The following is a 12,048-nucleotide window of genomic DNA, read 5'->3' on the forward strand; positions in this document are numbered from 1 at the left end:
ACTGGCTTTCCAGCCCAGCTCGTAACGATCTCTAGTACAGCCTCAAATAATACCTGCATCATCAGAGGGAGCCCGTCAGCCACGGGCATACTGCTTTGACTAGGATTCGTACAATGGACTCAATCATTTGGGCCTTAGACCTCTCCCACCTGGTCATCCTCCCCCGCATTTTCAGGGTTCTTTAACAAGTCCAGCAATGCTGCCCATGCTCTAGCTGACTCCAGTGTTTTCTCGTTCCCTGTCCTAGCTATTTGCAATCGGACTGAACTGTCGCACTCAGCTCATTTTATTAACTCCTTTTTCCATCTAGTCGCGCAGGGGCCATCTCTCGCCTTCCAATGGCTGGAAATATCTTGTTTGGCCAAAACCAACCCATGATCCTTGAATATGCTAGTTACTTTTGTTCTTAGCAGTGTGGGGGAACCGGTGTAGTAGGCAATAATCGGGGGCGTTTCCTCTCTCTTTTTCAATCACTTCTGCCATAATCGTGGTTACCTCCTCCCACAAGGCTCCTACTCTGGAACAGCTCCAGAACATGTGTAGGAAATCTGCTCCTATTTTATGGCAGCGCGGGCATGCGGTCGTTTGCAGTTTAAAGTATCTATTGACCTTATCTGGTGTGAGGTAGGCCCTGTGCAGTACATAAAGTTTTATTAATTGAAATCTTGCATTTCTGGTGCTTTTCCATGCTCTTTCCATCAGTACCCTTCAGTCTTTGTCCGCTATGGGTTTGTCCAAGCCCGTCTCCCACTCCCTATCTTAGTCAAAGGGGAGAGTGTAGTGATGTAAGCCGCCGATACAAACATGTGACCGCTTTAAAGGTACCAGCCGCTGATACTATGTATTGGCACCTCGTAGATGTTCCCGGTGCTGTTAGTCCCTCCCTCCAATGTTTCCTTATGGCTGTTGTTTATGTCAATGTTCCATATTGCCTAATGTATCGCCATTCTTCTTATATACAGCATTTCTGATTGAAATGCTATGTCCACTGATCAATAAACATATACGCAAAAGTAGAATGTGTGAACTAGGGAGACATTAGAGGACAGGGCAGGTGGTTAGCGGGTAAAAGAAACTGGAGAAGATTATTTGCTTGAAAGCTGTGGGAAAGGACGAATTTCACTGGTTTGTGGGTTCTAGAAAAGATAGATTTACTTCAGGTCCTGTTTCTGCTGACCGAAGGGGATTCAGCATCATGCTATTCTACCATAGCATCTATTTTTTTTTTATCTTTCTACCACAATATTATATGCAGAATATGCAATACCACTGTGCAGTGCAGATAAGTATATATGGGTTATGAAAGATTTACTATTCCTAACTGTTTATCTGCATAACTTGAAGATTCATATATCACCAAGGTACATAGGGGCATATTATCAAGCACGGCGTTACAATTATCGCCGCTTTAGCGGCAGAAAACTGCCTCTAAAGCGGCGATAATGGGCCTGATAATATGCCGCAGAGAATTCCCATAGAAGCCCATGTTGACACCAGAACATGGGCTTCTATGGGAATTCTCTGCTGCATATTATCAAGCCCATTATCGCCGCTTTAGAGGCGGTTTTCTGCCGCTAAGGCAGCGATAATTGTAACGCCGTTTCTTGATAATATGCCCCATAGATGTGGAGCTACGAATAATACATTTATACCTATCTCGGTATATTTACCTTCAGCATATTGTCTGCTCATTTGTCTGATACAATATTTTGGCAGGATGGTATTTAAAAGGCAATAATGTGTCAAACATCCGGCATCATGCCCCAACTCTGGTCACGTGCCAGACCGCTGGATGAAATGGCTTAGAGTGTTGAATATATTTGCATACGCCTGTTGAGCTCCAGTATGCCATTATGTTTTAGTTTAACACAGATAGACAGTAACTGCTTCAGGAAGCAAATTGCTTCATCATGTAATTTTTATGTTGGAAAGAATGAAATACATGTTCTCTCTTGTGCAGCAGATGTCCTATGTTGCTTTATCTGTCTCTCCATATGTATATGAGTTAGACTGAAAGGATTTACCAAGGTATATTAAGGTTTGGACTCCCACAGTGGAACAGCATAGTGCTGTTTACAGATAAACATAAGGGTGTCATTGGTGGGGGAGTGTATTTCATTGTTAACTATAACTGGAGGGTATTGTTGCCCTTCCCTTATATTGGTCATTAGCAAAAGACATTGGTTCCTGCTGGAAAACAGTACGATTAAGGGGTCATTTATGAACGTATTGAGCGGGTGCCCGACAGTCGCAAAGCAGCTCATCATGTTACTTACCATTACACAATACCCGCAGATGCAGTGCTAAATTGCACAGAGGAAGCATCCGTGCAACCTTAGTAAACCTAAGCTCAAGGACTTGCTGATGCTAACATAGACATATCTTCCACTGTGGAGTTTATTTGATCATTTGGGACTGAATCATATTTTCAATATGATTCCTTGTAAGGTTTTGCTGCTGTGCTTTATGATGATTTAAGCAATGCTCATATGATTGTTGCTTATAATGGCTGCAATAGATGTGCATATTAATAGTACAAATATTCATGATTTGTATATAATAAAAACAGTTCCTACGTACAATGATATAAGAATTCCATGTTAAAGGTATTCCATGTATTTGTTAGAGAAATGTGCCAGGTTAATATTAATTGAATCAATCTTTCTTAATAAAAATTAAAAAGCAGTTATATTGCCAATGCTAAATTGTTTGTTAGGAAGCAGGGCTGGAGATATTGCGTACCTCTTGGAACTTAGTGAGAGATATTCCAAACCCACCTGCGCTGAGCCTTTCCCAGGATAGGAAGGGCTCGCGGTCCCCGCCGAGTGTTGGTGGTGCCTGGACTGAGGTTTCGCTCGCACGGAGAAAGCAGCACTATCCAATAGAATCCCGACAATGACCTACTTTTCACGGAAGCTTTGAATTCTCATGTAGTTTGAGGATGTGGTGGCCATATTGGACAGTTGGATGCGTCTTCTCTTGTGGCCCACGCATCTTTGTTAGGCAATCCTGATACATTGTCGTTGCTGCCTGACCCTTGCTATGCTGATCTATGATTTCCTTTAATACAAGTCCAATTTCCTTCTTGGTTTTTAGTGAACGACATTGGAAATACAAGGTTTTTCTGGAAGTCGTGCCCTTAAAGAAATTAACTTTTAATGATTTGAATACCTATAGATACTCTTATGTAACTGTGAGCTTGTATTTCACTTGATGTTTACTGTGATGGAACATGACAGACTCTTCTTTCAACAGGTATTATGTACTTATTAGTGTCAAAGCATAAATAATGTATTTGATTTCTAATATGTTTACACAAACAGTAGAGAAGGAATAGCTGAATATTTAACACATGCTAATTACCTTGCAGTGTTACACAAGTTAAGTAGAAACTATAACTCATCTTCCATAGAGAGTGCATAGTGATGAAGGTTGAGGTAGTTATTCTGTTCACCGAGAGAAGTTTTTAGTGAACATGTATTTAAGGTACTCATTATTTGTATGTTAGTTTCCCAAATTTCAAGTTCCATACACTAAACACAGAGGTAGTGCCAAGGTCTATCCATTCACTAGCTCAGTTAAGTGCAGAGCTTTCATAGCAAAACCTCTTTGCTTTTAGATATCCACTACACCTTGTACATACATCACTAACCCGCAGAAGGGACTCATCAGAGTGGAGGAGTCCAGCGTCTCTGTTTTCTCACTTATCCCCTTCTTCATTCCCTGTTTCTACCATAGTCCCTCATATTCTTGCATATGTGGTAATTGGTGGAGGCAGTGAGAAACAAAACAATGCATTGCTCTCATTGGATTCCGGAGAAATACACAAAAGTGATGGGTGGAATGAGTGAAATAATCCACGCCACTTCAGGCAGGAATCAGCCATATGCAAATCAGTCTTGGACCCGCTCCAACGGGTACCTGTCTGAGGTGGCATGGTGGGCAAAGGAACAATGAACTAGGATGAGGCCCCGAATAATGACCAGTGGCTGAGATTAATGTAAGTATTCCACCCATCACTTCTTTGCTTTCTTCAGTGCAATGTCCTAAGTGCAACGAGTATTCCCAAACATGGGTCTCGTGTTAACTGTGCCATAGGAATCCAGCAAAACCCTACTAAAAAGGCACACCAGGCTGAAACTAGTCAGGGGTTGCTTGTGTTCCCATCCAGATGGCACCTGGCCTGGAAGTTCAGGCTGAACCCTTCCCATTGGAGCAGGGCCAATACTGATTTGCATACGGCTGGCTCCTGTCTGAGGTGGCATGGTGGGCAAAAGAACAATGGATTGGGATGCAGTCCTAAGCAATGACCAGTTGCTATGATTTATTCAAGCATTCCAGCCATCATTTTTTGTTTTTCCATTGGAGCCCGAGCCCAAGGCTAGTGCATCGTGACATTGTTTCCTTCAACAACACTTTTTTTTATTGACACTTTCAGGGTCTCTACTAAGCAAACATAATACATATTGCACAGAAAACCTCACATATGTCCAGAAAAAATCCCTTAAAAAATCAGTTTAAGGGATTACAATGTTCAGGTACAAGATTTTAAAAAATCATAGATTCACCAATGACGATTACCTATATCACCTTAATACCTTTGCCATGCTGTGCCTATGACCTCAAACAGGACATGACAACTTACATTAAGGTTGGCTTATTGGCATATGCTGCTACATTCTCTACATATAATGACACATCCTAAGAATATGCTTAATATTTTGTAGCATGTAAGGGCACACTGGTGAGTCTTTTTGGTGATGTTGTGGCGCTTCTTGAGAAAAAGACATCTATTTGGGTGTGGTACGAAGTAGAAATCAGGGCTCTTGCTTCACTTTATGCTTCTAATCTCTAAAATCGAACTTGCATGCATAGTTAACGCCTTATTTACAAGGCCACATTTGTGTCGTTTTTAACATGGGAAAAGTGACGCAAAAGTGGTGCAAGGGGCATGTAAATCTGCCCCCTAGATGTTAAATCACTATTCGCCATACACATGCTCATAGTGCCATAACCCACCCACAGACAGTCACTCCTAAAGAGATTTTATTACAACTATTCCCCCTATAGGGGCCAGGAAATAGGAGGGCAGATTTCAGGATAAATCACTACTATTAGCTCAGAGTAGAATAGCCATGGGTTGGAAGGCCCTGCAGGCTCCACCTATAACAATGTGGGGAACTGACACAATGAGATGCGCTGAGTACGCTGTGTCATTGGTGAACACAAATGAATACTTGACACATGAGGAATATAGACATCGGTAATCTGAATTCAAATAGCAGTCTTGCATGTCCACATTATTATTAATACATGTAATGTTGTTTTTGGCTGGATTGACTCTGATCTGATCATACTCCTTTGTGAAGTGAATGCAACTTGATAACCGCCCTCACTTTTGATGTGGTAGTTGCACATTGTACACTGTCTCTTCTTTTATTGTTATTGTTGTATCCTATGATAGTAACCGGACTGTGACGTAAAGAGTAGGGGGAAATCAAATAAAATCACTTTTCACCATTGGTGACTCGCTTGAAATATTCTTTTGCTGCTTTCCCCAGTCGCATCACCAGCGAGGCACTATTCGTGGTGGTTTCGCGAGTGTCCGCTGGCACTCAGCAGCGTAGAATCGTCGTCTCTTTTCCTCATTATGTCTCTTCTTGTTTTCTTCTGCAGAGACCCCAGACATGGATTTTCCCCTGTTCCCTTTCTCTGTTTTCATCTTGGTATCCATTTGTTTGGAGGTGTCCACCAATGGTAAGCATTTCAGAACTTCCAGACGTGCTTTTGTATATGGGCCATGAGGTTGAATTTTCAGTTCACTGAGTTTAATATAATATATGGAGGGGTCTGCACTGTGAGAACAGGACTGAACTTGGATTCAGAAATGCACGTTTCTGCTCTGGCTCAGCAGCAGTCCTTACTTTCTGCTGACCAAGAGCAGAAGGCCAGGCGTCGCAATCCGAAGTTGCCCGAGGCAGGATTTTGTCTTAATCATCTGTCATGACTCCCTTAGTGGGAGGGGACTGGAGGAACCGCTGCCACCAGAACACCACCACACTCTCAAAGCATGCACCCAGTTCTGATTGAGGCATTCAGCAGCGGTCTCGTAACTCATTCAGATGTGCAGATTGAGGGCTAAATTCACTTAGAACTTGCATTGTCTTTACGTCACCCAAGTCGATGCAAGTGCTTAAGTGACATTTACAAAGCCATGCAAATCAATATTGGTGTGGCCTTGCGTTACTTTTTATCCAAGTTACCATGCATTGTGGAGGCATTACATGGGTGGAGCATTGGCATTCAAGTGCCTCCACACATGCATTTTGACACAAACCAACATTTTCTAAAATCAAGGCTGCAGCACACATGCAAAGAGGAATAAGACTCTAAGAATAGTTTTGTGCAGGAAGGTAGCCACAAATTCTGACAACAACACAGGCCCCCTCGTGTTGTGGTGCAAGGGTGCTTGCATTGGTGCTAGGCTGTCACAAGTGCACCAGCACACCACTGCAAGGAGAAAGCAGAAGTGTGCCATGCTTAGTAAATATGGCACATTATTTCTCTCTCCTTTTCACGCAACGCAGTATAGCAACTTCCCCTGCTGTGTTGCGCTGCATGAAGTTTTAGTAAATCTGTGCCTGAGCGAGAGGATAGAAGAGAGCATTGCTTCATTTATGAAAGAAAGATTGCTGGTGCCGAAGCACTGCTCAGAATCCTAAGGCTGGTGCATTCAATTGTTAGTTTGCCGCATACAAAGGCTGGTAGTCTTCAGCCCACACTCCCTGCCCATTTCTCTCGGTCTAGCAGGTTCCTGCTTTCTCCTTTGTGATGGTTCTACCATCTTTCCGATTTGTGTTTTCCCCCCTTGACTCAGTAAATATCTGATGCAGAAAAGTAAATGCCAGCCCCAAAAATAAGTGCCGGTGCCTGTTAGAACTGGGGGTCTCTAGTTGGCTGAGGTAGGTACCTTAGTCCAAATAGGGACCCTTGCTTCTAGTCAGGGAAAGGAGGGACACACTCTTAGATAACCCCTGCTCACCCTCAGATAGCTTGGTACGAGCAGCCAGGCTTATCTCCAAGGCAATGTGTAAAGTATTTGCAACCACACTCCCAGTAACACAGTGATAACACCACATATGGACAACACACTGATTTTATAAAAATAGCGGTATCTTTATCAAAAGAAATACGATGAGACCAAACGATAGAAATCCAACATATGTGTATTCATAATATTTCACTTTGCCGGTTATTAGGCCAACAATCACTTGTAGGTTCTTGCGGTATTAATGAGCAGTTTACGATAATCTACACAGTCCTAATGCAATGCTATGCAGTTTTTAATGCAGTTCGTAATGATGCAGTTCATAACACAGGAATAATGCAGTTCGTAATGCAAGAATAATGCGGTTCGTAATGCAAGAATAATGCAGTTCTTAGTGTAAGAATAATGCAGTTCTTAGTGCAAGAATAAGGCAGTTCGAATGCAAGGAAAAATGCTATAAGCCAATCTGCGCGGTCAGCTCGGGCACCACTAGGCCCCCAACAATAGAGACAACGGTTGTAAACTTAAAGGGGCAGCCCCAGTACTGCTGGGCAGGTACGGGCCGCTCGGGGACTCAGCCTGTCTAACGCGGGACAGCGGGAGAGAGATCAGAGCACTCCTGTACTCATCCTGCAGGCCTCCCCAGGCCACACACGCTTGCGGCTCCTGACCAGAGTCCAAGCCTTACCTGAGGGGTGCGCTGCCTCACTCTCTCTCTCTCTCCCCGCTCGTCTGACATCCTGCTGGGCGGTCCCGATGATGTTGCAGCTCCGTTAGTAGGCGACGCTGTTGGCGGATGGGTTAGGGCGCTGCCTTCCCCTTCGTTGACGATCTAGAGCAGATTCCTCTTGGCGAACAATGATCACGATCCCTTTCACCTTGTAGCTTCCTTAGCTTCAGGAAATCCTTTAGCACGTTGCGGCTCGGGCTTGTCGGTGGCGATCCTTACTCACAGCCTCAGTTAAAATGACGGCTCAGGCCACAAGCAGCAATACAGCAGTGTGGACGATGTTTCACGCTGCAGTGGCAATGCGGTCACAGGGCACCTCGTAAACAGCACTACAGACCACACGGCAGTCACAGGCGAGCAAAAGTACACGCACCAAGCATCGCTGAGACATGGTTGGAAACTTTGAAGTTCCTGAGTTTCCACAATAGGGGACCAGCTCTCCTCGGTCCCTTGGAGACAAGTTACTTCAGGACACAGCACACAGCAAAGTCCTTTCAAGCAGGGGGACACAGCACACAGCAAAGTCCTTGTCCTCTCCGTAGTCAAATCAGCAAACTGCAGGCCAGCCCCAGAACACACAGCAAGGGCAGTCCTTCTCTTCAGTCTCTTCAGCTGTTCTTCTTTGGCAGAGGTTCCTCTTGATCACAAATTAGTTTCAATCCTTTTTCAGTCTTGAGTTCAGGGGTTTCAGCTCTCACATTTATACCCCTCAATGCCTTTGAAGTCTTTGTGTTCAGGGGGCTCTGAGCCCGGTTCAAACCAGTTCTGGGTGTCTTCCTGCCAGTGCACACCCTCTTCCTTTGATAGTGAGGGTGTGGGCCTCAGACGCTCCGCAGAAGGTGGAGCCATACTTTTGTGGCAGCAGCACAGCCCTCTGCACATCAAGGGGGCTACTCCTCCCACCACACCAAATGCAGGTCAGCCTGTTGCTGTCTAACCTACTCCTCCCTGGCATCAGGACACCTCCCCAGACCCTGTCACATCCAAACCCAGACAGTCAATACACAACCAGGCAGAGGCACGCAGGATGGTTAGGACAAGAAACCAGTCACTTCTAAAAGTGTGGTTTCTAAACACACAATTTAAAATCCATATTCACAAAAAGATGTGTTATTAAATTCTGAGTGCAGGCTCACTAAACCCATCTCTCCATCTTATGCCGATCGGAAGATATGCTGGAAACATTTGACACAGCATTCCCCATTCTGTCCTATGGGCAAGGTGGCCTTGCAACAGTGAAAAACGAAATTGGCAGTATTTCACTGTCAGGACATGGTACACACCTCAGTACATGTCCTACCTTTCACATGCACTGCACCCTGCCCAGGGGGTACCTTGGGGCTACTATGGGGTGTCTGATGTGTATAAAAAAAGGGAAGGGTAAGCCTGGCAAGTGGGTGCACTTGTCAGGACAACAAGGCAGTTAACAAACTGCGTGCAGGCACTGCAGTGGAAGGCCTGAGATCTCTTTTTAGGGCTACTTATGTGGGTGGCACAATTAGTGCTGCAGGCCCACTAGTAGCATTTGCATTACCAGCCCTGGCACACATAGTGCACTTTATTAGGGACTTTACTAGTAAGATAAACATACCAATTATGGACAATTACCATAACACTTTACACAGAGAGCATATGCACTTTAGCACTGATCAGCAGTAGTAAAGTGATCAGAGTCCTAAAATCAACAAAAACAGGTCAGAAACAATACAGGAGGAAGGCAAAAAGTTCAGGGATGACCCTGCGAAAAGGGACAAGTCCAACAGTGCCCCCACTTGGAAACAACTGGCTCAAATTAAGCACTGATAGTTGGGCATCTGACACTGTATTACTTCAGTTATACTTTCATTGTCAGGCCTCTACCCCCAGGTAAAGATAGTGGAATTCCTGTACTATGGCCACAAACTCCATGAGCGAGGCTTGTCACAGCCCATACTACTACCACGATATCTTGCCAGACTTGGCTATTATGGCCTACAGTGCTTGAAGTAGAATTACATGTGGAAGCCACATCTCAGCCTCCTTTACCACTTGGGGAACAGTCTTCTGATACTCTAGCCACAGGTGCAATACTTCTCTGGGGGCTCCCAGTGACAAATAATGGCCCTTTTGCTTGACCACTGGATTTTGGGTTGGCAGTGACTATAGTTCACATGATTGCCTTAAAGGATATACATTCCCATTCATACTGGAGTGACACAGACTTTTTAAGTTTCATGCAATTTTGGACTAAGCATCACACGGATGGGTATGCTCAGACGTGAGTCCCTTGCTCACTTTGCCACTGGATTCAAGCAAGCTTGGCTGAAGACAGCTGACATGCCAGAAACCGGTCCTAGGAAGCTTGTTTCCGGTCCAGGGAAGACATGGCTTGGCAGTTCGGGCTGGACTGTTCCCATGAGGCACAGGGTCAGACTGATTTGCATATGGCCATGTCTGAACTGGGGTGGCAGAGTGGGCTAAAGAACGGTGATGGATCAAACCCAGATCAGTTGACTGGGGGTGAGTGCTTGCAATGTTCAACACTCCGTCCATCATTTCCTTTGGTTTTGCTTTGCCTTAAAGGATATACATTCCCATTCATACTGGAGTGACACAGACTTTTTAAGTTTCATGCAATTTTGGACTAAGCATCACACGGATGTAGGACCTCATACTGTTTTACTGAAAAAGTCTTGGAGACGAAATACGTGTCAGCTGCCGTTTTGTAGATGTGTTGTATATAATACGAAGACTTGGAAAGAAAACATGAAGACTTTTTTTTTTTTTAAACATTGTCCACCTTTACTGATGATGCATCATTGGACTGTGTATATATAAGTACTGTTGGGACTTAATTGTGTGTTTCTGTACCTTCTTTCATATTCCCAAACCTGCCCTGTGCTCATTCCTTTCCATTTTTTGTGTTTGGTTTAGATCCCAGAATAACAAACTTGCCCAAAGCCGAGTGTCCTGGTGGTTGGTTCTTTTACAACTCGCATTGCTACGGATTCTCCAGAGACCGCCTCAGTTGGTATGATGCAGAGGTACTTACTCTGTGCTTTTTCCCTGTTTTGAGTCTGTGTGGATGGCACATGGGATGATAAAGCACCACTTTAAGCCATTCAAAGTCAGATGCTATCTTTTGCTTTGGATTACTTTCATGTTGTTGTAAAAGTAAAGATGTTGTCCTTGAACATAAATGCCCTCCTGTGACAGGGAGGTGCTCTGCCTAGAGTTCTCTGAGGTCTTTGAGCTCCAATAGATTGATAGTTCTAACTTTGTCTCAGTTCAATCCTCATTCATACAATTTCAGTGTTTGTGTTGTGTGTGGCACTGGCTGGTACCTTAACCAAGGTGGAATGAGTTGCAGATTGAGCTTAGAACATTTTTGGAGCAGTGTGGGCTGGAGATTTCATGCTAGAGAGCAGGTCAGAGAAATTCTGTATAGAGATAGCCCACAGGGTGGAGAGCGGTCTGTTGTCTCTCATGACTGTTTTATCCGATGAACCAATAGGCACCTTGTTGGACGTCCTTAGGATGAGGAAGTAGCCTATCTTTCTTGAGAATAACTTGGGGAAAAGCCTTCTACTGAAAAACTCAAGGTGAAATTACAACCGCGAGGCATTGAAAGGAGACGACAATGTACAGAGATCATTAGGTATCCTTTCTGGCTATGGGACACAGTGGTGTAGGCGCAATTGTTGTATGACATGGCTTCTTTTGTAGAAGCGCTGGCTGTGCATGATATCAGATAGTTTAGGCGCATTGGTTGTGAGACATGAAGGGTGGTATCTGAGCTGGACCTTACAACCGATTACAACCAATATGTGGCACTGATTATTCTATATAAGCAAAGCTTAGGCGCACCGGTAAAGTGCAGTTGCACTGATTTTTCAGAGCAAATAAAGGGTTGGAGTATTAGTTAGAAAGCACAGAGGGTAAACCAGAATTATATGACATTATTTTTAGTGGATAGTACAGGAGACCAGGCTTTAGGCTTAGCAGATGATGCTGACTGAGTGATTTTTTGCCTTACATTATGGTAAAAAAGCATTAGATGATGCTTCTTTGAAACTTTTTATGGTGCATGGGAAGTAGCTGTGATGCATTGAACAGAGTTTAGCAGCATTGGATGTGAGCCAAGAATACATTGCAGGTTCTAAGACATGGAGGATTGTGCTGGTGATTTCGTGGTGGCGGTTAGTTGTTGTACAGATTGCTGCATAGGTGTATTGCTTGGTGGAGATAAAAAATATCATGTTGACGAAGAATGTTAGCGGAACCATCATAT

General features: G+C 44.1%; 1 protein-coding gene across 2 annotated transcripts in view; it reads left to right on the plus strand.

The window, feature by feature from the left end:
* Window positions 1-12,048, plus strand: part of LOC146855845 (regenerating islet-derived protein 4-like) — a 38,547-nt gene that overhangs the window by 11,123 nt on the left and 15,376 nt on the right. For both annotated transcript variants that reach the window (XM_085653786.1, XM_085653787.1), the window contains exons 3-4: window positions 5,677-5,757; window positions 10,692-10,801. In XM_085653786.1, the coding sequence (XP_085509912.1) occupies window positions 5,688-5,757; window positions 10,692-10,801 (180 nt within the window). In that variant the 5' untranslated portion in view covers window positions 5,677-5,687. The remainder of the gene's footprint in view (window positions 1-5,676; window positions 5,758-10,691; window positions 10,802-12,048) is intronic.

Source organism: Triturus cristatus, chromosome 4_1, assembly GCF_964204655.1.
Source record: "Triturus cristatus chromosome 4_1, aTriCri1.1, whole genome shotgun sequence".
Lineage (NCBI taxonomy): Eukaryota > Metazoa > Chordata > Amphibia > Caudata > Salamandridae > Triturus > Triturus cristatus.